We start from the raw sequence: 25,445 nt of genomic DNA on the forward strand, positions 1-25,445 counted from the left end.
TTAGCTGGCTGCCGTCTCTTGGTGGAGAGGGAACAGCTTGGCCTGGTCCTCAGCCTCGTAGCCGCAAGGCAGGTCACTCCTGGAAGAAGAGACCCAACACAATCACAGCGTTGTCAGCTCCCGTATAAATGACAGCATTCCTGTCACTCTGCTCTCTCAGCATGCCTGAGATAACCAAGGACAGCAACACTGGGCAAATCAAGGCCAGAGAGATGGAACTGATCTGCCCAAGGTCACAAAGTTCCCCAACATAGGAGAGAAACCCAGGTCATCAGACGTCCATGGCGGTTTTCCCCCCCGCCTCCACAGCTGAAATGGTGAGGAGCCATAGGGCGGACTGGAGGAGGGGACAGTGCTCTACAGAGAGGCAGGGGAATGACTGGATCTCCTGGACAACACGGTGATGGTGAGAGTGGCTCTCATTTCCTCCTCCTCTCCCCAAAGGCTCTGGGGAACCCCTAAATTGGGCACAAGGGAAAGGTAACCATTTCTTCTGTTCTCACCCAGAGAGCCCAAGAACAGTGGGGACTGGCGTACCTATTGTCATTGATATCTGTGGCATTTCCTGTAGAGATCACCGTGGAGAACACAGGATTGGAAGAAGGGAAAAAAGAGATGTGTTACCAACAATCTCCTCAAACCCTCTCTCATCCTAACTCCTTGAAGAGAAAGGTCAGAGTCTTGGGAACATAGCTGCCACCTTGGTCTGTGGTGCTCTGTCTTCACACACTCTGAGCTGCATCATTATTTGGTTTGACAAAAAGTCTCCCTGAGCCCTCACAGAGGAGAGGAGAATGGAAGGGAAGGGGCGAGGGAGGGAAGGGAATGGTGGGGACAGGCATGTGACCCCACTTCTAAGAGCCCAAGACCCTGAAGGGAGGCACACTGTTTGAGCTGTAGGCACAGGGTCACTTATTCTTCTGATACTTTCCAGTTTGCCCTGGGGATCCCAAAGGCTGGTTACCCATCTTGTTCACTCACCATTGTCCATGTTGGCCTTCTGGTAGGAAGTCAAGGGCCCGCCCGAAGACGGGGCCCCACTGCTGGTACAGGAGTTTGCGAAGCTGGATGGAGAAGAGGAGAGAGATGCAACATCTAATACCCACCTTCCACTATTCCAAGGACCACTGATCCACACTCACCCTCAGGGATGGAGCCATCCACCCTGCCCCCAAGACCAGAAGACGACAAACATGGCTGAAGATTAGGAGGGCAGATGCCCACCTTCTAATCAAAGGTCTGAAGTTGAGAAAGGGTTAGAAATGAAGCTACTTAGGAAAAGAATTGAATCCCACCCAATAATTAACCCAATCTTATGTCTTATAAGGTGCAGAGAGCCTTGGGTTGGGGCTCCGCCTATGCCTACAGTCACTCACTACATATCTGAGGTGGAGCTAGGTGCGGCCTGCAGGTACAAGTTCTGGTAGTTCTGGAAGAGGCTGTTGGTGTAACTGATGCACTCGGGGCTCCGGGTGCCGTAGGGGTTGGTGGGTGAAGATGCCGGGTAGTGGCCAGGCCGGACGGGTTTGGCTGCAGCAAAGGAAGAAAGATGACCGTGAAGAGACCACCTATCCTCTGCAGTCACTCTGGGTCCCTGAGCTATAGTTGAACTGAGTTGCTTATAAGATAGTAATTCCCTTTCTACTTTTTGGGGCAGGAGTGGTGGGGTGAGGCTGGGGTGGGGTTGCTTAACATCAAGGAATTTGCTAGGATCCCCCGGAGTGTGATCCCACTGCCCACTCACCAATCTGGGCAGAATGGCCCCGCTTGCCAGAGCTCTTGTACCGCACAGCCTCCTTGATGCGGTCCACTTCCTGCTGGTACCGGCGCTTGTCCTTCATGGCGCCCTCCTTGGCCTCCTTCAGTGCACCCTCCAGGGCCTTAACTCTCTCAGCCGTAGCCCTAAGTCGTTTTTCCAGTTTAGGAAGCTCACAACGCAGATCTGCATTGTCACGTACCAGCTGTGAGGTTAGCCCCAGGTCAGAGGCCCGGAGAAAAGCAGCCAAGGACGAGGTGCCGGAGTTGGGGGTGCGGGCAGGAGAGAGAATACAGAAAAGTGCCGTCAGGGAGGCAGACGCCGCGGTATCTCCTCCAAAGGCCTCATCCCTTTACCTAACTGCTGCGCTGGAAAGTGCTTTCCTTCTTCCTTCAGCAAACAGGGGCCAGGCATTAAAAAGTTACATTGTTTTCTGAACAGCAAAACATGTCAACTCCTCTGTAGCCCGGAACTCTTTCTTTTATTTTTTAAGTTACTTTTTTTTAAAAAATTCAACCAAGGAATGATGCATGCTACAGATTAATCTTTAGGTTTTAGCCTAGAACTCTTGTGACAGTGCCCTGTTCTTATCTCTTCCTGGCCCAAAACACCACCAAATCCCCAGTATCTCACAGCTGGTGCCAGACCAACAGCCCCAGGGCAACCATGGGGACAAGGCACCCCCCTTACCCAGAGATGGCTATGTGGGCATGCACAGGGCAAGGCAGCAAGAGCACAGTAGCAGTTTGGAGGGTGGATATGGGGCTGAGCACAGGTTCAGTGCAGTGCAGAGCAGGAGCAGAAGCTGGAATACAGGCGCCCCCCCACACATCCACACGGCCACCCCATAGGAAGGAAAGAAAATGTTTGAGGTCTCGCAAACATTTGTGCTCATTACCTTCATGTTCGAGGATTTCCTGGGCCGGCCCTCTCCCCATTATAATTAAGCAACCACCTTACAGCCAGGAAGAGACTACCTGATCTTTTTACAATGTCTCACACAATGACTGGGGGTCTACAGATTGCATAAGGAGCCGGCCTTGGAAGATACTAGGTACATCGATGTAGCAGGGGACGCTGGGAGAATTGTCCCTTTCATTTTGGACAACTTGCAGATCATAAACAATGTTTTTGCTGTGACAATAACTCAGTTCAATTTGTCACAGGCTGCAGCCCTGGCTATTTAAGGTCCTGTTTAACTGAGAGGTTTCTACATCTCTAGCGTTTTCCTTTCTAGTCTTGTGTCCCCTGAGGGATGAAATTAGGAGGAGTCCTAGCCTACAGGTGAGTAGTTCCTGGTCTTTGAGACTTAGAACAGAGGCATGGGGGTGGGGGGTGGAGAGGGAAGAAGAAAACAGCCTGTGATGTCCTGAAATGTGCCACAGTGCAGATGAACTTGGAGGACATTATGCTAAGTCACATGAACCAGGTGCAGAAGGACAAATTCCAGATTATTCCACTTAGATTCTACTGAGATTCTTAAAGCAGTCAGAATTAAAGAGGCAGAAAGTAAAATGGGGGTTGCCAGGGGTTAGAGAGAGTGGGGAATGAGGTTATTATTTAATAGGGATGGAGTTTCAGTTCTACAAGATGAAAAGACTTAAGGAGCAGTATGGTAGGGATGGTTGCACAACATTATGAATGGATTTAATACCACTGAATGGTACGCTGCGAATGATTAAAGGTGGTAAATTTTATGTTATGTGTATTTTACCACAATAAAAAGTTGCGGGGCAGGGGGGGGGGCGGTGGGGAGGGATGCAATGTAATATGCATTTGGAGAGAGAAGGAAAATGAACACAAAAAGAATGGCAAAACTGATTACAAATGTTGTTTCCATCTTTTAACTTTTCTATAATGTTGTCACACTGTTGGATGATAAGCACAGGGGAAAAGATGGTAGTAAGGCCTTCTGCAGGTCCAAATGAAATAAACCCTGTGTACCATCATTGGGCCACAACTCTAAGATTTTTTTTTTTTTCACTATTAAAAAAATAAGAAGGTGTCCTGGGTATTGACTGTATATGCTGGGTATGGCACTGGGAAGAAGAAAAGCTGAAGCTCTAGTTTAATGAGAATATGAGCATAAAAAGCATTTTAAGGTGGATTTGAAAGGACAGGAATGAAGAATAGGTTAGGGTTTATTCTCAGAATTGTTTAAAGAGCCAGCTGACAGTGTTGCACCGGTCTTCAAGGCTCAGCTGTATGGCACTAGGAAGGGTTACCTGCTCTGTGGGCACCAAACATTTCCTGTCCTGACTCCTTTGGACTGCCCCGCCACCTCCCCACCCCATACCTTTGAAACCCAGTCTTCCACCTAAGGAACCGCAGCAGCAAGGAGGGGGACAGAGAGGCAGCAACTTAATACACAGGAGTTTTCACTGGCCCCGACCAGGGGCTGCCTGGGCCATTTGGGACAACATCGTGTCATTTCTCTGCGTGCCTGCCCCAGGCCTAGGCAGATGGAGTCCTCGCCACGAGAGAAAGCCCAGCTCCCCTGGCTGCCTCTGGCTCAGTGCTCTCCACTCTGGCCACGATCTGCCCAGCGTCCCTCACGCAGTCCCAGGCCCACGCCTCTGAAACTTCTATTGGTTTCCACCTCACCCTCCAACAACATAGGCCTGGGAATTCCACTTGAGCAGAGGCAGGTTGGGAGCTTTGGGAAAGGGAAAACAGGCATAGAACCAAGAACAGGGTAAACGTGGAACCAAATACAGCATAAAGAAGGGGTCAGTAGGAAAGGGAAGAGGGAAAGGGAAGGAAGACATGCAATAAGATTTTTCTAAATCCAAGGGCCTCTGAGGATTTAGGGATCCCAGGCCTCAAGAGTTCTCTTCAACCCTTGCCCTCGCTCTTACCTGTTTGTGAACCTTTGTAAGCTGTTCCAGGTTGTTCTCAAGAAAGGAAATCTTCTGCTTTTGGGAGTGAATCCCCCCACTGTCCTCGGGCTCCATTTCTGCACTCTGAGGAGAGACAGGGCGGGGGAAAGATACGGCCATCCTGAGGCCAGTCAGGCCCCACTCAGACCGGGCCCGGAAGCCCCACTGAAGGCCGGAGGGGCTGGAGAAACCTGAGGACAGGACGGGGATATGGGGGCTGGGAAGACCCCGAGGCAGCACTCACTTTCTTGACTCGAGTCGTGACGTCTTGAACGAACAGTTTGCGAAGGTTGTGGAGGGTCTGGAGTTCCCGGGCCTGCAAAGAATGATGAAAAATTTGAGGCCACCAAATACGAGGTCACCATTCCCCCTCCAAAACTACTGGATCCTTCAGTCTCTCCAGACAAGTGAGTCACTCATCTTTTTACAAAAAGGTGTGTCCTGATCATCCCACAGAAAGGTGGGAGAAACAGGGTGCAGAAGAAATCACGGGGAGGGTTGGACACAAGCCACCCCCCTGTTGGCTTGGCACAGAAGGGAAGTCACTCACAACTGTCTCCTCCAGGCCCTTAAGGTCCTGCTTGGACTGCTCATGTCGCTCGTACAGAAATCTGGAAGAAGACATAAAAAGCACTCAGGGTCACCCTGCTCCTCTGTCCCTCCTCCATTCCTTGATCTATATTTTATTATTACTTACTAAACTAGTTATTCATGTTCACAGTGCATAAATGAGAAAAGTAAGATGAGTTCCATAAAAAGCCCATGATTCTACCACTTGCAGATCAAACCACAGTGAACATTCTGGTGTCCATCTTTCCAGACTCCTCCATGCATGTGGCTCTCACATAAATGTTACGAGGTTATACCATTCCTACTGTTGATAACCTGGTTTTTACACTTCATGGAACATCACCCACATCTTTCCATGTCAGCTAATACTGAACAGAAGTCTCCTTTATTTTCCCCCTCGCCATCAAGTTGTTCTTTTGAGGACCTGGCTTCCTGTGGTCACCGTATCCCCATCTAGATCACGTCCTATCCCTGTGGCATGTGTGAGTAGCCGTCTGAGCCCATGTAGTCTCAGGTCTGCAGGTGGACCCGTCACTCACGTCAGCTCCTGGAGTTTGGTGCTTTTCTCGTGTTCTTCATTCTTTAGCTTCTCATAGTCAGCCTGGAGCTTCTCCAGCTCTAACTGGAGTTTCTGATTCAGGCTGTGGAGAGCAAGGAAGTATTGGGGAGAACAAGGAGATGTCAGCGAGGGACAAAGGGGAGACTGACCCCTCCAACACTTTCCTTCTTGTACACAGAAGTCCTTGTAGGGTTGACGCATCTACCTCGGGGTATATTAGCGGCGGACTCAGGCTGCTGCTTCCATGGCAGAATAAGGGGCCCTGAGCTATCAAATCAGAGAAGCCTGGGGCACAGGGACTAGTCCTCACTCCTTGCACCTCCTGGAGCTGGACTGCAAAGTCATGATGACCCACAGAAGTTAAAGAACTGGATCCTGGTGCAAGAGGGAGTGTGTGCGTGGACCCAGCAAGGCGAGGGGACCAGGTGGAGACTGGAGCCACCCTGGGGAACTCTTACTCTTTGAGCTCATCGATCGTCTTCTGCTTCTCATTGATCTCGTCCCGGAGCCGGGCCAGCTGCCGGTGATGGGCCTCCCGGTGGCTCTCCATCTGCACCTCCAGGGCCTTCTGCAACACAACCCCACCCAAGCTCAATGCCAGACTCCCAGCCACCAGCTTGGTGAGGGCCCTGCCAGGCCCCAGTCTCCCCAACACTTTCCCCACTTGCCTTCACATCTTCTGTGTCCTGGGTGTCTGGTTCCTTGTCCTTCAGGGCCACCTCATGCACAGTTTCTGAGGGAGAGGGAGGAAGCGGTTTATATCACACCTACCACCTCCAGACAGAACTTCACATTGTGACCAGAGCGCCGGGCAGGGCAGGGCACATTTACCCTTAGAATGAGCCCACAGGGATGTTCTTCTGGGTGAGGATTGTCCAATTTCATATAGCAGGGACAGAGGATGATGGAGGGTTTATGGTTCACATAAAATGAGCTACATGCCAAAGCATGCTAAGCAGCATGTGAGCTGGACTCCAGGATTTCAGTCTAATGCTTTGGTGAGTGTGCTGACGGGCAGCTTCCTGTGATGTTTGTCGCTTTGCCTCCCAACACCCTCTCTGATCTCAGGTCCCAGGACGGGTGGGTTGGAGGTTTAAGCAGGCCTCACCTTGGGCCTGGAGCTTGGCCAGCTCGTCACTCAGGGAGTCATAGGACTCTTCCAGGTGCCGCTTCTTGAGTTCCACGCTCTGCATGTATTCCGTCAGGGAGCGGATCTTGGCCTCATGCTGATGGGGTGAGGGTTGGTGACGAAGAAGATGGATAGAGTCAAGGGCCCAACTCCAGGCAGCACAGACCTCCACAAGCTCCAGCTCTCCCCCCTCCTTGCTACACCATCCACCAGGATGCAGGATTGAGGGCCATTCCTCTGGAGACCCTTGCTGTAGACTCTCTTGGTTCAGAGGGCAGTATCCCCCTGCACCTTCAATTCTCTAGCCTGGACCCTCTCCTGCTTCCCCTAGCTCTTCTGTCCTTGACTTCAGTTGACCCTAGGCCCTTGACAGAAACATGGGTGCTAGCAGCCATCCCACAACCACAGAGTTGCCTCTCCCACGGCACCCAGAGGCTCTCTACCTCTGGCACTCACCTGGGAGATGAGGAGTTGGCAGGATGAGAGCTCCCGCCCAGTCACTTCCATCTTGCGGTGACATTCGACCTGAAGGTTCTCCAGCTGCCGGCACCGCTTGACCACAGACTTGACTTCAGATTTGATTTTGCTGATGTAGAGTCGGGCCACCGTGAACTCCTCCTCAATGGCCCCGCTGATCTCCACTGGCTGTGGGGTGAACATGGGAGGGAGGAGGTGCCTCTTTGCTCCTGGGAAGCCCCTTATCCATTTCCTTCCACTCGGCCTAGCCCCACACACACCCACAGGCACAGGGACTCCAGTGGGACAGGTATGTTCCAAACAACTTTTAGCAGCTCTGTACCACCTGGCTTTTCACACTGAATCCCCCTCTCTGCATCCAACGATCTGTTCTGACAGCCACCCTCTTCCCTTCTATAGAGAAACAGGATATTCTGTAGTCAGACTGATCCACTTGATCACACAGATGGGGCATCGTCACTGCCACAGATCTCTCTATATCATTCCTAATTTTGTGTCCCCATCTCCAAATCCTGCTAAAAGCACATCTCCACTGCTTCCTTATCCAGCAATGTAAATTTCACCAGGTATGTAGATCTAAAATGTGTATTTCAGTTGAGTCTATGCAAACCTCTGCGTGTTTTCCTGTGTCTAGTTTGCAGGTGTGCTTCCTGGATCTTGTCCCCCTCCTCTCAGTATCTCTGAGGACATGAGTGTCTCACCTACACCTCCCACCAGTGCCCAGAACAAGAAAGATCTGAACAAGGCCGCCACGTCTTTCTCCACTCACCAGCTTAATCTCCCCGTTGCCCACGATGACACTGAACTCACTCAGGTCCTTCATCAGCCCGTTCAGTACCTCAGCAATCCGTTTTCGTTGGTGTCCACTGACCTCCTGTAGCCGCTGCAACTCAGACTCCAGGGACAGCATGGTGGCCTGGGGACAGTCCTTCAGGTCATGCCAGCACCATCTTCCTGCTTCCCTCCCCCACCAGCCAGAGGCCTCTCCCTTCATGCATGACCCTGATGGTTGCTACGAAGAGAACACAAGCCCTGCAGAAGGGTCTGGAAGAGAGAATGCTCAGGAGGGGCCCACCACGAACTGAAGGACAGCACAAAGGTACAAACACGATACCACCCTCTTAGGAAGCAGAGTTCCCTCTGGACGCAGAAGGTGTTCTGAGGTCAGGGTGCTCCTGGCTGGCCACTCACCACCTTCTGAGACAGCTCATCCACCAGAAGCTGGTTCTGCTGGCTCTTCTCCTCGACCTCCTGGGACTTCTGGTCATAGTTCATGGCCAGCTCCTCCAGAGCCTGTAGCACTTCCTTCACCTCATCCTTTGCAGCATCATTCTCTGACTGTAGGTGGCTCAGCTCCCGCTGGACCTTCTCATTGTCTCCTCGAGTGGACACCAGCAGCTGCAAGGGAGGGGTGGGTCATGGGCAGGAGTCTTCTGCCAGTGACCAGCTCGCCGGCTCCTTGGCCTGGGGAAGCTGAGCCCCCTCACCCAAGTATAGCTCTAGGAGAGAGGCAAGGGTCCAAGCAAGAGTCAAGAGGAATGGGGCTTTCAGCTTCATAGAAATAGGGTACCACAATGAAGGAGCACCCAGACTCCAGCTTCTGTGCTTTAAGCAAAAGCCCAATTAAGCCCCCAGATTTCTATTGTCTTGGGGAGGTGACTAACCCCTAAGCAGAATGCCCCTTCTTCCATCTTTCCAGAAAAGGTCTTTTTCCTGCCTTTCAGGGATGGACACACAGCCCTCTCCTCTGTCTTGTCCTCCTTCCCATTACCTCTTCCTGGTCCAGCATCTGTTGCTTGAGCTTCTCTATGAGTTGGCTCTGCTGGTTGATCTCATCATCCTATCGGAGGCAAGGGGATAAGATGGAATGAAGGGAAGCTTCTCATTCCAGTTTAGACTTGGGAGCTTGGGGCAGATATGGATCTTGATAAAAATTCAGATAGTTTAGGCTTTGAGTTCAAAACATCCTAGGCCGTCCCTGGTAGTCCAGTGGCTATGACTCTGTGCTCCCAGTGCAGGGGGCCTGGGTTCGATCCCTGGTCAGGGAACTAGATCCTACATGCAACAACTAAGAGTTCCCATGCTGCAACTCAAGATCCCTCATACCGCAATGAAGATCAGAGATCCTGACTGCTGCAATTAAGACCCAGCACAGCCAAATAAATAAATATTTTAAAAAGAAAGAAAGGAACTCTATATCCTAAAAAGAAAGAAGTCTTTTCCTCAGCTTCTCTCCTTGATTCCTGCCCTCACTTTTTAATTCCTTTCTTTCTGGAAGTTAGTATAACCTTGACAGTGTACAGAAAAAGCATTCAAATGTTCGCATCCTTTAACTGAGAAATCCCACTCCAGCACTCCATTCTAATTGAAGCAAAGTCTTATTTGGACAAGAGACAAAGATAGTCACTTCAAAGTTATTTATATAGCAAAAATAACCAACTAACAAAACACGAAACCCTAGAAGGCCTGTAAATAAATAAATGGTTAAATGCATTCTGATAAATGGACTGTAAGACAGCCATTTAAAAATACTTCAGTGAAGAACTGTTAACAAAGTACGAAACTGCTCATTATATAATGCAGAATGAAAAAATCAGACGTGAAGTTACACATACAGTATAATCTCAGTTGTGTGGCTTTATTTCTGAATGGTGGGAGGAGAAACGATTGAAATTTTCTTCAATATGTTTTTATTTATCTTTCACATTTCAATAACAAACATTCATCTCTTTTAAAATCAGAAAAAAAGTCAGGATAAGCTACTCTTTTGAGCCCTCACTTACCATCCCACCAGGCTCACCCCCGTGCCCTGCCCGATGTCCTCACCTTGTCATCAAGCTGCTTGTAGAGGCGGCGGATCTCCTCCTCGTACTTCTGCCGCTCCTCGGGCGCAATGCGCACTACAATGGATGAGTTGTCGTTCACAGGTGTCTCCTCGCAGAGCTCGGCTCCCAGGGCAGCATCCTCCCCGGCCAGGCGCTCTGTCTCAGGCACGTTCTCTCCTGGCGAAGTGGCAGAACAAGGTGAGGGATAGGGGCAGGAACAGCTGCACCCGCGGGCCCTTCCTCCCTCACTGCCCATCGCAGAGACCTCCTGGCTTCCATGTCTCTTGCCCAGTGGACCGTCCACCTTTCTGGGGGTGGGGAATAAAGGAAGTCAGCCCCCTCTCGCTTTCCCTCATGACTGCTCTACCGCATCCCTCCAGAAGCACAGTCCTCCTTGGAGGTCGTAGGAGCGCTCTCTGGCTCCCTGTACCCCCAGGACCCCTCACTAACCATTGCGCCACCGGCTCAGCTCTGCCTCCAGCTTCGCAATCGTCTCCTTCTGAGCCTTTGTCTTCTCCTTCTCCTTCTCATATTTCTTTTTCCACTGCTCAGCAGTCAACTCCAGATTCACAGAGGCAGTGTTCTTAATGGTCTTTGCCCTGGAGAGGGGAACGAAGAGATGAGACCTCCATTAAGGCTCATAAGACCCTGAGCGGAGAGCACAGCAGGGGCTGGGGCAGGGAGTAGGGGACCCGCCACTGACCGCTGCCCGAACATCAGGGTGGACTTGGTCTCCGCATCGTTGTAGCTGGACGGTGAGCAGCAGATGAACATCGTTGTTCGGCAGTTTCCTCCCAAGGAGTCCTGGAGAATCCGTGTCATTTTACTGTCACGATATGGAACGTAGCTTTTCTGGAGGAAAAGAGAGGCCTCGAATCAGAAAAACTCAGCAGGGGAATCAGAAAAGATGGTAAGGGAGTTTCCTGATGGCATAGTGGTTAGGATTCCAGGGTTTCACTGCCATGGTCTGGGTTCAGTCTCTGGTTGGGGAACTGAGATCCTGCAAGCTGCATGGCACAGCCAAAAAAAAGAAAGAAAGGACGGGACTTCCCTGGTGGTCATCCAGTGGTGAAGATTCTGTGCTCTCAATTTAGGGGGCCTGGGTTCAATCCCTGGTTGGAGAGCTAGATCCCACATGCCACAACTAAAGATCCCACATGCCGCCACTAAGACCCAGTGCAGCCAAATAAATAAAATAATTTAAAAAATATATTTTAAAAAAGCAAGAAAGGATGGTAGTGCTTACTAGGGGTGGAGCAACCAATGAATTGGGCATGACGAGGCGAGGGCATTAGGAGAAGGCAGAAAATGGGGTGAGGACCCCTAAGGAACACTCACCGTGCCCTCAGCCAGCGCCGAGATCACGTTCCCCAGGGCCGACAGGGACTTGTTGATATTCTTGGCCTCATCCAGCACGGCTCCCTCAGCTCCAGTCTTGCTGACCTACCAGGGCACAAAGGGTGAGTGTGTCATGAGTGGCTGCAGAGCGAGTGGGCTCCCCCCTCCTCTTCTCCTCGTAAGGTGGCTTAGTCCAAGGAGAGAAGGATAGGAAAGAAGATGGAGAAGGCCCTCCTCTTGTCCCCTAAATGTTCTGGCTACAGACTCTCTCCCCTACACACACAATATTGTATAATATTCCATTTATGTGAAATGTCCAGAAAGTCAAATCCAGAGTCAGAAAGTAGGTTAGCGGTTACCAGGGGATGGGGGACGGGAGACGGGAGACCAGGGCATGACTGTTAACAGATGATGAAAAGGTTCTGGCATCAGGGGTGATGACGCACAACTTTGCAAACATGCTGAACTGTATACTTTAAGATGGTGAGCTTCACGGTATGTGAATTCTAGCTCAATGAGAGTTATTTTGATTTTTAAAAAGGCCACCCCCCCTCAAGGCTTCCTTCCCTGCCCCCTTCACCCTGGCAGGAACCCCCACCTTCTCGCTTCCTGCCAGGTCCACTAGATACAGCTTCCCACTCAGCTTCTGCTCAGTCTCCATATTTTCCTGCTTGATGTTGATGAGGAAGATGCTATGGCTTCGAGAGCTGTGTTCATTCATGTCTGTAAGAGGCAGGACGAGACAGTCCTTATACCAGACTCTGTGGAATGAAGCCCTCAGTCCTCAGCTTCCAAGGACCACCGCCCCCACCCGCTGAGAGGGGGGTGTCTGCCGGGACTAGCCCAGCCTCTACGTATTCCTGGTAGCAAGGGTGCAGGCTCTCACAGACAAGCATCTCTCCTCCAGAGGAGGACACAGCCTCCCCCTGCTCACTTTCAAGTCCCTCAGCCCCCATGGGCACAGAGGAGAGGCAGACGCCAGACTCAAAAGCTCCTGATCTCCCCCACTCACTGGTGACAGCCACGTGACGATTTGATTTCCCTTCATCAATCACATCTAAAATCTCCTCCGGACTGGACACAAAGCGCTCAGTACAACCCTGCAGGGGGCAAATGGACAGTGACCCCATACACTTTGGTCTACAGATTAAATTACCTGCACAGTGACCAAATGACCCTCAAGGCAGTGCCTTTGCCCAGGCCCCAGACTCCTCCCCAGTCCAGGCTGTCTGCCCTCCGGCTCCTGGGCCGTGATCTCCCCTCCTCCTGTGCCCGCGCTCTCAATACCCTGGCCCCACCTGCTCGCTCCAGCCCCGCTCTCACCTTGACAAATGGCACCCGGTTCTTGTCCTCATGCACAGACAGATTTGTCTTGGTCACTGAATCGAGACAATTCAGGGTGAGCAAGGCCAGCACTTCCACCCCCCTACCTACCCAACCCCTTTACCCTGCAGTCTGCTCAGATGGATGATTCTTCTGTGTTCAAAAGGGAAGAAGACTCCCCTGTGAAGCCTAAACTCCCCGCTCACTCTGAAGGCTGTTCGTCCTCCTGCAGGATTCCAGCCCCAGGGCTCCAGCTAGGCTGAGGTTGTTTGTATGTGGGCCTGGGCATCTAAGCTCATCTTCTGACCCTTTCGGTTTTTGGAAATTCTTGGTGAGTGAAGGTAAGGGCCATGAGTACAAGTGTGTGTGTCCTCGTATGCCTGCTGCACCTCTCACCAAACAGCACCTAAGCCCAAGAGGCCAAGAACACTGTGATCATTCTCTTCCTTGCCTTCCTCACCCCCCACCCACCCACTGGGATTACACACCACTCACCATCCAGAAGGTCACGGATTTTGTCCAGGTAAATCTCAAAGTAAGAAACCTGGGTTAGGAAGAAAGGAGAAGTATAAGGTGATGGGGGCCTATCTTAAATCTGATTCAGGTATTACAGGCTAATGTGATAGTGGTGGTGGGAGGGAAAGGGCAGAAGAGACTATTTTGGCAGAGAAGAACTTAGGTAACCATGGGGGAGAATAAGTTGGGGAGCCCAGGATCTCAGTGGGTTCATGCTAGATCCTCCCCTCCAAGTCCCATAAGAGGATGCCCAGTGGTCATGCCCTGATCACCTTGATATGGAACTCAAGATTCTCATCCATGGAGTAGATGTGGTTGAAGATGTCTCGGGCAATTCGAGGAATGATTCCCATCAGCTGGGGGTCATGAAGCTTTCCCTGGGGAGTAAGGGTAAGGGTATTCCAAATGAGGCTGGGGCTCAGGAGGAATCAGACAGTTCAGAGGGAGGCAGACGAACACAGAGGTAATAGCTGCTAAGAAGACCATCCTGACTTAGGGGATGGTCACTACCTTTAGTGGAAGGAAGAGGGAACTGAGCAGCCCTCTGAACTGTCATTGCTGCTGCTTTTCCAGGTAAAAGAAGAAAACTGGCGTAGTGGAAAGGAGGGTGAACAGCAGCAAGCTGAAGGGAGTCCATTAAACTTCCACAATAACACTGCCCTTCCAGCGCTACACAATAACGCTGTACCAGGCAGCCCTCAGTCCTAGATCTTCCCCCACTGAGACTCCTTGGCCTCCCATTAACACTCCCAACTCCTCTCTCCCATAACAGATCCCTCACCTCCATAGTATGTGTCTTCCCTGAGGATGTCTGTCCATATGCAAAAATGGTGCCATTGTAGCCAGCTAGGACATCTGGAAAAGATGGCAGAGAAAGACCACTGCTAGAGAGAAGTAGGGTAGGGAATGGGAGCTTGAAAAAGTACACTCTCAAAATACACTCATTACCTTTGACAATCTGCATGGCACAGGCATGATATACTTGCTCCTGAGTCGTGTTTGGGGGAAATACACGGTCAAAGACATATGGCTTCCCCTGGAGTGGAAATAAAAGACGGCAGACATCAGTAGGGAGGTGTGGGGAAGAAGAAACACCTGAAAAGGCACCTGTTCCTCAACCTTCTGTACTCATGGACAATTATGGGGATGAAGGAAACCAAAGAGAAGCAAAGCTGAGTACTGACCCCAGGAGTTGTACCCGTGGGCTAAAATGTCACTGAGGAGTATCACATGGTGATACTACATGAGAGGATCCCAGCCTTGGTGTGACAAACTCACCATCCCAGATCCCCTGCCTGGGATCAAATGAGAAAAGACAAAAGGACTACAGGTTGTAGAGAGTGAAGAACAATATACTGACATTAAAAATCTACCACTAAGTTAAAAAAAAAAATCTTCCTCAATAGATCCATATGTTCTGATATGAAAAGATATTAAAGATGTATTATGACTGGAAGATACAAAGTTAGGGGCAGATGCATAGTGTGCTGCCCACTGTGTAAATGAAATAGACAAATGCTGAACTACTGAGCTGCTACGGAAATATTAACACAAGCTCTCTCTTTGTGAAAAAACATATGAAATCAGAAATACAGTTCTTCCTTTAGGGAAACAGCTTTAAGTGAAGAGAAACTGTGAAGCAAATTCAGGTAATGTTATATATCATGTGTGCTGATAAGAATGCTAAAGATACAAAATATTTACAACCCAGGAACCCAAAGAGAATAGATTTGCTATCTGATCATATTAAAGGGAAGATCTCTGGTCCAGTTCAAAGAGACTCCGCTTGCTTTCCATGGTAAGTGACAACTTTTCAGTCATATTTTCCCATTATTTGGTATAAAGAAACTATGACATAGTTGTCAAATTATTTTGCTACAGAGTCCATCTTTATTCAACTGATAGGTTAACCTCCAAGTCTATAGACACCAGAGTTTGGGAGACATATTTTAACAAAGACAAATCATAAGCATTGGAGAAGGCTGGAGATGTGGGTCTGGGCATATCTACAATATTGCACTGACATAGATAAACTTTTTTTCCAAAAGGAATTGTACAAAAAATAACAATGATTAGAGAGAGAAACTGGGAGGGAGAGGTGGCTTTCATTTTACATTTTATCCTGGAAGGTTTACATTTTTAAACCAGGTGCAAGTATTATGTTTTTTATTTTTTAATGCCAAAGAGAGTGAGAAAATAGTGTATTTTTTGTTTTTTCTTTTTAATTCTTTCCAAAAAGGATATTTATACTAATAAGTATTGTCTCTAATATTTAAAAGATTTTCAAAATCTGATTTATGATAAAAGTCAACCAGGAATATTTACTGGTCTCTGTGGTGAGAGATTCTGAAGTCCCAAAAACAGAATCCACAAAGAGAAAAAGTTGTGCAAGTGCTCTCTGCAATGAAGAGAGACTGTAAACTGTACACTACTGTAAACTGATAGGGCCTTCTGGAGGACAATTCTATTAAATATTCAAACGTCCATACTGGCCATACTCTGTCCCACAGACTTCTTTCTTTTTTATTATTATTATTTTTTTACTTTACAATATTGTATTGGTTTTGCCACACATCAACATGAATCCGCCAGGGGTGTACACGTGTTCCCTATCCCAAACCCCCCTCCTACCTCCCCCCCCTGCACCATCTCTCCGGGTCATCCCAGTGCACCAGCCCCAAGCATCCTGCACCCTGCATCAAACCTAGACTGGCGATTCGTCTCTTATATGATATTATACATGTTTCAATGCCATTCTCCCAAATCATCCCACCCTCTCCCTCTCCCACAGAGTCCAAAAGACTTTTCTATACATCTGTGTCTCTTTTGCTGTCTCGCATACAGGGTTATCGTTACCATCTTTCTAAATTCCATATATATGCGTTAGCATACTATATTGGTGTTTTTCTTTCTGGCTTACTTCACTCTATATAATCGGCTCCAGTTTTATCCACCTCATTAGAACTGATTCAAATGTATTCTTTTTAATAGCTGAGTAATACTCCATTGTGTATAGGTACCACAGCTTTCTTATCCATTCATCTGCTGATGGACATCTAGGTTGCTTCCATGTCCTGGCTATTATAAACAATGCTGTGATGAACATTGGGGTACACGTGTCTCTTTGAATTATGGTTTCCTCGGTGTGTATGCCCAGCAGTGGGATTGCTGGGTCATAAGGCAGTTCTATTTCCAGTTTTTTAAGGAATCTCCACACTGTTCTCCGTAGTGGCTGTACTAGTTTGCATTCCCACCAACAGTGTAAGAGGCTTCCCTTTTCTCCACACCCTCTCCAGCATTTATTGCTTGTAGACTTTTGGATCGCAGCCATTCTGACTGGCGTGAAATGGTACCTCCTTTGTCCCACAGATTTCAATGCTAAGAATTCATATCGCAACTTGCTTTAAGCACTTAATGATGTGTGTAGATGGATGTTCACTGCAGCCGTTTGTATTAAAGAAAAAGAAGAAACAATTCAAACACCCATCAAGAAGATATTGGTTATACCTCCATAATCTACTCCTATTACAATGAGCAAGTTTGGTTTACAATGTCCAAGATCAAATACATGAAAACATGCCCAAGATCAAATACACGAAAAAATAAAAACAATCTGTATAACATGATTATATATTTTTAAAAAGCATAGGGATAGAATAGTCTTAGAAAAAGATATGGAAGACTGTTATAGATCTGTTAAAGGTGATTATCACTGGAAAGCAGAATGATAGAAACTTATGCTTATGACGTTTTTTCTGTGACATGTAAATATTTTACAATGACATATTGCTTTGAAATTAAAGAAAGAAAATAGTATAGGTGAGTTACAGAAAAATGTGTAATAACATGATAAGGTACACACAAAATTATTTTAAGGAAAAGGTGGTTTTTAAAATAGTGTGCAGTGTAAAACACACACACACAAAAGTATATGAAGGATTATTCCATTTCAGTAAAAATGTATGGTATTATATACGTATACAAGGTATGTATATATGTATACCTTGCATAGAGAAACATGTTAACAGTGGTTATCCTTGGACAGTGGGACTTTAGGAGTTTTTTGTTATTGTTGTTCTTTTTGATTTAGATTTGAAAGTATTCTAAAATGAAAATATATAATTTTAAAAAAGGAAAATTATAAAAAAATAAAAAGGAAAATTTTAAATTTTAAAAACAAAGAGATTAATACTCTTACTATATAAAGAACTCTCATAAACTAGTAACAACAAAAAAATTAACAGAAAAAAAACTAACAAAAAAAAACAGAAAAATATGGACAACAGTTAGGTACTAACAACAGAAGAAACACAAATGTTCAATAAACATAACGATGTTTAACATTTTTGAAGAAAAAACAGTAACATCATTTTCCACCTATCAAACTGGAAAACAAAAACTTAATTGTAATACCCAGCATAGATGAAGGTTCGAGAAGGTATAATTTCCGTGAAAGGAGCACCTTCATTCTTTTCTGGTAGGACAGTATATCCATACTTTAACGGGGCAATTCAGAAATGTATGATCAAAAGCCTTGAATTGTACATATCCATAGACCCAGATATTGTACTCCTAAGAATTTGTACTATGGAACTATCTGTACCAAATAGTTGGCTACAAGAATGTTTATTATCAACACTGCTTATAGTAATGAGGATTTGAAAACAACAGAAAGAAGTTACATTTAGGGGACTGGTTAATGCAAGGCATTGATTATACTATGGCATGTACATATGTTTTATTCTTTGCTACTATTTAAAAGGATGACATAATAGAACACCAATAAATCTCAAAAATGAGTTGAAAGAACTCAAAGAGCACATACTGTATTATTCTTTTTATATAAAGTTCAAGAGTAAACAACACTTATTTGTAGTGATGGAACTCAAAGTAGCGGTTGCCTTGGGGTGATACTCACAGGAAGGGGGCAAAAGGGAGCTTTCAAAGGGCAATCAAAATGCTCTAGATCTCAACCTGGGTAGTGGTCACACAGGTGTCCAAATACATTATAAAATTCATACAGCTGTTTGCATAAGATTTGTGCAGTCACTGTAGTAAATTACACCTAAGTGCTATCATAAAGTAGAACATCACAAGATGATGTGATAATGGCCCTTAAAACGTGAATTATGCACAAACTCATTGTTAATAAGAAAAAATGAATATTAGACTATATTAGCATTTTAGCCTATCAAAATGGCCAAAATAAAATAGTTTGATGATGGGACTTAATTGTTAGCCCTGTGAATTAAGATGCCTTCTCTGGGGGAATTCCCTGGTGGTCCAAAGGTTAGGACTCAATGCTTCTACTGCAGGGGGAATGGGTTCAATCCCAGGTAAGGGAACTAAGATCCCACATGCCGCAGTGGCCTGGCCAAGAATACTCTGATGATGCACTGCACTGCCTGGGCCCTTAAATGTATTAATACATATGGTCATTCAATTGTTTGTAATAGCAAAGGATTAGAACAAATCAAAATATCCATATCTATCAGAATCTGGCTAAATAAATTATGGTATATCTCTACAACAAATCATACAGTAGTTAAAAAGAGTGAGATAGATACTTATGTGCTGATGTAGAAGGATCTCTAAGACTCCTCGTTAAGTAAAAAAAAAGCAAGGTACGGAACAGTATGTATAGTATGCTATCATTTGTATAAAAAAAAGTACATGGATGTATTAAATACATATGCATTTGCTTGTAAATGCATGGCATTCTTCTAGAAGAATCTATAGGAAACTGGCTATACGGCTGCCTTCTGAAAGGGGAACTGGGTGGCTAGGAAAGAGGAGTAGGAAGGAGACTTAATTTTCACTGTGTATCTTTTTTATATCATTTGAATTTTGTTACATGTGCATGTAAGACATTCAAAAATTAACTTAAATTTTTTTAAATAAATAAATTTATGTAAAATATTTAATGATGGTGAAAGTCATGGTATTTTGTTGGTGAAAAATAGGTTACAAAACAACAGAGCTTATGATATACTTTTATTAAAATCATTATATGTATATTTGTAGGAAAAAAAACTACTGGAAACAAATACATCAAATTGTTAACAGTATTTGGGGGGGGGCAGATTTTTAGTGAGTTTTAATTTCTTCTTTGTGCTTTTCTTTGTTTTCAACTTTGTCAACAACCCTGGGTTGGGAAGATTCCTGGAGAAGGGATACGCTACCCACTCCAGTATTCTTGGGCTTCCCTAGTGGCTCAGTTGGTAAAGAACCCAGTGCGGGAGACCTGGGTTCAATCCCTGGGTTGGGACAATCTCCTGAAGGAGGGCATGGCAACCCACTCCAGTATTCTTGCCTGGAGAATCCCCATGAACAGAGGAGTCTGGCAGGCTACAGTCCACAGGGTTGCAAAGAGTCAGACACCACTGAGCGACTAAGGACAGCACAGTGCTGTAACCAGATTATGTTTACTACTATTAAAGAAAAATCTACCTTCTTTTTTTTAAGGTTGACTGAGTTTATGAATTATTCATAGGACTTTTATAAATTTTTCACCATTTTAAAACCATTTTTATCTATATAGTTTATCATTATACTTTATTACAAAGAATAAAATTCTTATTACATAGAATAAAATCATACAGTGTTTCAATAAACAGATTTAAAGTGGCCTTAATGCTTTTCTTTCTCAGTGGTAATATATTTTTTAAAATTTTGTTTTATTTTATTCTTTAACTGAACCTTGATTCTTGAATTGTAATCTAACTCAGTATTTCTCCCATTCAGCCACCAAGAAACAGAAACAAACGAAACATGTCCATCTCAGCCAGTGACTTTCACCTCTCCTCCATCAGTGATGTCTATCTGTGCTTACTGAAGCCAGGCATGCAGCCAAAGGGGATTAAATATAACTCCCAAGCCAACCTCACTCTTTCCTTCTTCCTTTCTGGGAACCTGGGGATCAATGCTCTAACACTCCCAGCTGCAGGATTCCAGGGGCTGCCCTGGTGGCTCAGATGGTAAAGAATCTGCCCACAATGCAAGAGACCTGGGTTCAGTCCCTGGGTTGGGAAGATCCCCTGAAGAAGGTAAATGGCTACCCACTCCAGTATTCTTGCCTGGAGAATTCCATGGACAGAGGAGCTTGGTGGTTTACAGTCCATGGGATCAGAAAGAGTCAGACACGACGGAGTGACTAACACTTTCACTACAGAGGGTGCTGTAGGCACTTTAAAAGGGAGGGCGCTCTCCAAGTGCTGAAGGCAATTACTGCCTGAGGAACTCATTTTCCTGAGCCTAGGCAGGGAGAGATCAGAGAGAGGATGGGTGGCATTCTTGGAACCACGAGGATAAAAAATATCCAAGAGCTAAAAGTGGATGCACTTAGTAATCTCGTGAGCAGAGAAAGCCATGTTTACAATTCTAGGGTTTCTGGGAAGGTCTGCTACCATCTTCCTACGCTTGGTTGGGTCCTTAAGTTTCAAACCTAGTTCATTTCTTCTTCCTAAGACTTTTATATCTGTTAAAGTATGAACGTCCTTTAACTTTCTATTTATTACAGGATGAATTTGTTCTGTCAGATCTTTTTAAAAAATAACTAGACCAGCGGTTATCTACTTTTTTTGCTTCTAGACTATTCACTTGGGAAACGTCACCATTATTTACATCTCTCACGACACACAATTATTCTGAGTCAGACTGTAGTATGTTGTGGGGGATTTCTTATCAGAATCTGAGGAAGCATATGTACAATTAACAAAAGCCATTTCTGATGCCCTCTCCCAGGACTCTGGCCCGGCCACTCCACAGCCTGGACCACCATGTAAACCAAGAGTTTCCTGAAGACAGAGGTTCCCCTCTCAATCCCCAACATCAAGCACAGACCCTGGCCCACAGGAGGCTCTTCATTAATATATCTGTTGAAGAAACACAGATATTGATGGAAGAAGAGAGCAAGAAGATCCTAGGGACCTGAATCTTTGGATGAAACAATCTGTAAGAGGGGAAAATGTTAACCACTTCCCAGTTGTGCCAAAGGTGAGCTGGTGGGGAGACAGCCCATCTGAAATAAAAATAACATCTAACTCTGGTTGGGAGTTTATGATGTGCCTGTCACTATACATTATCTCATTTCATGCTCACAGCAATCCTAGGACGTAGGTACTATTATTATTATCATATTGCATAGATGTGAAAACTGAAGTTCAGAGAGGTAGGGTAGTGGTAGAAGAAGGTTTCAAACCCAAGCAATCTGATTCCAGACCCACACTGTCAAAGTGATCCCAGAACTGACGTGCCAACACTGCGTCAGAGCTTTATCATGGCTTCCCTTCCCCTCCTCTCTCCATGTGGGCGTTTCTCCAAATACTTCTGGACAGAACTAAAGCCCTTCATCATCCTCTTTTTGCAACCTCAACCCCTTTTTCAGAAGAATGCAGTTCTTCCATCTATCCTCTCCAAGGATGTACTAATCCATGACTTCAATTAGTGAGGGACTGGAAGACTTGTAAGTTAGGAACACTCAGGGAGACCTTCCACCTTTGAGGAATGCCTCTGAGACCCACTCTCTCTCCCCCCACAGCAGCATAAACCGCCCCTCCAGAGGGCTTCTCTTCAGAGTCCCACAACCTAGGACTCTCTGTTCTCTGACCCGCTCCAAGCTTCCCCGTCTCCTGTCCAATTGTGTCTCCCAGCACTTTCTGGTGTTTTCCACAAAGGGTGCTGACTAAAGCTAATGGAAAGGTCTAAGATCAGGGGTCCAGAGATAACCAACCTTTTCAACCTTCAGTAAAGCACTTGGTAGAGACTGAACTTGAGAGCACCAGGACTGATTTCCATAGTGACAACCCTGGGGATTGTTGCCATGGCAATGCTAGAGAGACACTGGCCACAGTGAACATCACCTCCCCTCTCTGCTTTCCTTGACGAGACTCCCCCAAGGCTAAGGGGAGAACTGCTCCTCTCCCTCAGACATCAAAAGAATCCTGGGCCACCTCAAACAATACTGACTCTGCTCCAATAATCCTGCAGGCCCCAACCTGGCTTTTTCAAATGAGGTACTTGGTGGCCCTGCTTTATTGCCTCTTTAAGAACCCACCGAGCCATCAGGAAATCTAAGGGAGATAGAATATGGTGGGTACTTGAATGAGGGAGGGAGGGAACAGGAGAGGGAAAGGAAGTGGAGCAGGGGCGGGAGGCAGAGAGGCTATGGGTTTCCCTACTGCCATTCTCCTGTGTCTGGTATAGATGCACAGCTCACACTGCCCACCAAGACAGGCAGAGAGACACATAAATGGGTACACTTAAGAAGTCACAGTGGATTCCCAGGGACCCAAAGAGCAAGACAAGGTACACAGCACACACAGACAGTGACCCAGACACCCTTCCACTATGACTCAGGCCATTAACGTGGGCTAAGCCCCATCCCCCAGATTCCAGGGACAAGTCATGGGGTGGGAGGGGGATGAGGCTCACAGAGCTGTCTTCCCAGCTTGTTCTCCTACATTCTGCCAGGCAGAAAAAACCCATGAACATTAGGGACTCTGTAGCCCAGAGCTAGCCGCAGTGCAGAGAGGAGAGCCATCACAGGAGGAGCAGGGGGCTGGGACTGGAGAGAGAGAATAGCCTCTCCCACCTTCAGCCTTCCCAGACATCCTGAAGCAGCTTCCTCCATTACCTCCTCAGACAGTTCCCACAACGGGCCCCAAAGGGAGCCAGAGGAAGAGAGAGGAAGGAGGGTCGGGGATTTCCTTTCCTTGGTTGGGACCCTCAAGGCGCTCCTCACAATCTCTTCACTTATGACCCTCATCCTCCTGAACGAGGAATGAATAGAAAGCCTGGGAAGGCAAGCACCAAGGATGCTGCCTGAGACAAAATGGCCCCCCATAAGCACTTATCTTGGCATAAGACACTGACAGGAAGGGCTAGGGCAAGGCAAGACACAGAGCGAGACAAAGGTTCAGCCCTGCAAATATCAGGCAAAACAGATAAAGAAGGAACAGCTGTGGAGTAAGATAAAATCTGAATTGGCAGGGGGCCCTGGGCCTCTCTTTATCTCTCCTCCCTCCCACCTCCACGAGGTCTCTCTATTTAGCTGGGAATGAGACAAATCAACACAACTCCTTCTCCCAACATCGCCCCATGCCCTGTGTCCACCATGCCAGGATGGGTGCCCCAGAGAGCCTAAGGGAGTTGGTTCAGATAAACCTAAACACCCTAGAGCAAGGAAGTTAGGCTTAAAAGTGGAAGCCTTTTGTGGGTTTGTTCCTCCATAACCACCCTGGTCCTATTTCTCAGCCTTTCTGTCTCAGGGGGCCCTCAAGCTCTAACTCTCGTGGCTAACACCCACTGTCCAGACTATTCAGAAAGGAGGCCCCAAGGGTTGATCCAGGCATTATTTCAGCCTGGCCAGACTGATCAGTCTGCAAGGCCTAAGGTTCCCGAGACAAAGAGAGACAGGGGCCCTCCCTATGTGGCAAGTGTACATACATAAGCACATACACAGGGCGAGAGCACCCATTTGAGTCCACAGTGGAGGTGAGAGAGACTGGTGACAGACTAGAGCCCTTGGGGACAAACCACGTCAGCAAGTCTCTTCCTAAGGCATGTTTACTCAAAGTCCTGTTCTCACTGACTCCGAAGACCCAGGCTCCCTCCTCTTTCCTTCATTCCTTCAACAAGCAAGCCCTGTGCCAAGCACTATGGATCAAAGATACATAAGAAGTGCCCCTGACCTTGAGAATGGCCCTTATATGGGCTCCTCCCTTCTTGAACTGGCTACAGTGTCCTGGCCCAGCACCCCTCAAGTCCTACTCCTTACTGGACTCAACCCCAAATCCTTTCACCCCATAGCCTGACAGTCCCAACCAGCCTAGGAAAGGAGGGGAGGTGAGGAATTCCCTAGGAATCCCTTGGGGGCTACCACAGCTAAAAGTCCAGAACTGAAATCTGTGGAGGTAATGTGATACCGAAGGAAAGATGTGAGCTTTGGAGTGACAGATTTAGGTTCAGATCCATGAATTAACAGTGTGACCTTGAGAAAGTCATTCGACTTCTTTGGGCCTCAATTTCCTCATCTGTAAAGTGGAAATATTGATACCTTCTTCAGAGTGTTGTTTTGAAGATCAAATGATATATGTAGAGTAAAAAGCACAGGAAATACTAGTTCTCCTTCTTAATAGTCTCTTCCAGGGGTAGGGGCTGTCAAGACTAGGTAGAGGAGGTGGCTTGCTACTTTGAATTGGATCATCAAGAGAAACGATGAATAAGCAAGTGCTTGATAGGATCTCAGGGTTTGGTTATTTTTGTTAGGGTGAGTTGAGGGGTCTGAAATCCTCTTCCTACCATACCTGGGAGGGAAAGGCAGACATTTCTTTAGGACCTAGAAGATCCCCCTCCCCAAACTGGGTGTGGCACCAATGTGTTTCCTACTCTGAAAACCCTTCGCTAAACCTGTGCCCTCCCTCCAAGTCCAGGCTGTAACTACTTCAGGGGATGATGGAGGCCTTGACCCCAGGGTCCACCCTCACTTGTACCTCGGCAGAGACCCTGGACAACCCACCTCCCATCTAGCCAGTCCACTAGTCTTCCCCCTCCCTTCCTGGGAAGTGAGGGGTAGAGATTCTGAGCCAATAACAAAGGGAAGATGCGCCTTCCCTAGGGAACAGGGAAAACGTCAGAAAAACACGAGACTGGCTCTAGGGGTGGGGACGCTGCAGAAAGCAGCAAAGGGGAATCCGGTCCCCGGATCGCGGGATAGTAGCCCCCTCCCACTCTGCCGAGACTCGGCCGCCGGCCTGGCCAGGCCACACCCAGCCATCCTGATGCAGGGAGAGGAGGGGCTGCGGCTAAAAGGATGGAGGAGGATGAGCGGTGGGGAGAGGGAGCTGAGACAGGCTGGGGGCTGAGGCTCGGCGGGCGTAAAAGATCCTGTCCCCTCTCCGAAATTCCCTCCAGGGGCGGCACTCACCCCAATAACGACGCTGTCGTCCCCTTGGAAAATGGGAATGAACTTGTCCCCCCGCAGAATCTCGGCCTGATTTAGGGGCCGAAATCGGCAGAGCACCTTGATGCTACATTCGTTGTTGGTCTCGGCCATGGTGGTCGCCGGCGTGGG

The 25,445-nt window shown here is 47.3% G+C and overlaps 1 protein-coding gene across 2 annotated transcripts; it reads right to left on the reverse strand.

Annotated features, from left to right (window-relative positions):
- Positions 1-25,445, reverse strand: KIF5A (kinesin family member 5A). 2 transcript variants are annotated; one of them, XM_068970073.1, is made up of 28 exons: positions 25,299-25,445; positions 14,321-14,408; positions 14,154-14,227; positions 13,645-13,749; positions 13,352-13,400; positions 12,857-12,912; positions 12,546-12,633; positions 12,132-12,256; positions 11,534-11,638; positions 10,899-11,047; positions 10,646-10,794; positions 10,197-10,372; positions 9,142-9,210; positions 8,562-8,768; positions 8,140-8,286; positions 7,350-7,538; positions 6,873-6,990; positions 6,433-6,497; positions 6,223-6,332; positions 5,745-5,846; positions 5,186-5,246; positions 4,880-4,951; positions 4,615-4,719; positions 1,745-1,961; positions 1,377-1,530; positions 982-1,064; positions 538-565; positions 1-79 (listed from the first exon to the last, which is right to left on the reverse strand). In XM_068970073.1, the coding sequence occupies exons 1-28, from the start codon at positions 25,425-25,427 to the stop codon at positions 1-3; spliced, it is 3,099 nt and encodes a 1,032-aa protein (XP_068826174.1). In that variant the 5' UTR covers positions 25,428-25,445. The 2 variants fall into 2 exon arrangements, with proteins under 2 accessions (XP_068826174.1, XP_068826173.1); XM_068970072.1 differs by lacking the exons at positions 13,645-13,749; positions 14,154-14,227; positions 14,321-14,408 and having other exon boundaries at positions 25,299-25,427.

Source organism: Capricornis sumatraensis, chromosome 4 (assembly GCF_032405125.1).
Source record: "Capricornis sumatraensis isolate serow.1 chromosome 4, serow.2, whole genome shotgun sequence".
Lineage (NCBI taxonomy): Eukaryota > Metazoa > Chordata > Mammalia > Artiodactyla > Bovidae > Capricornis > Capricornis sumatraensis.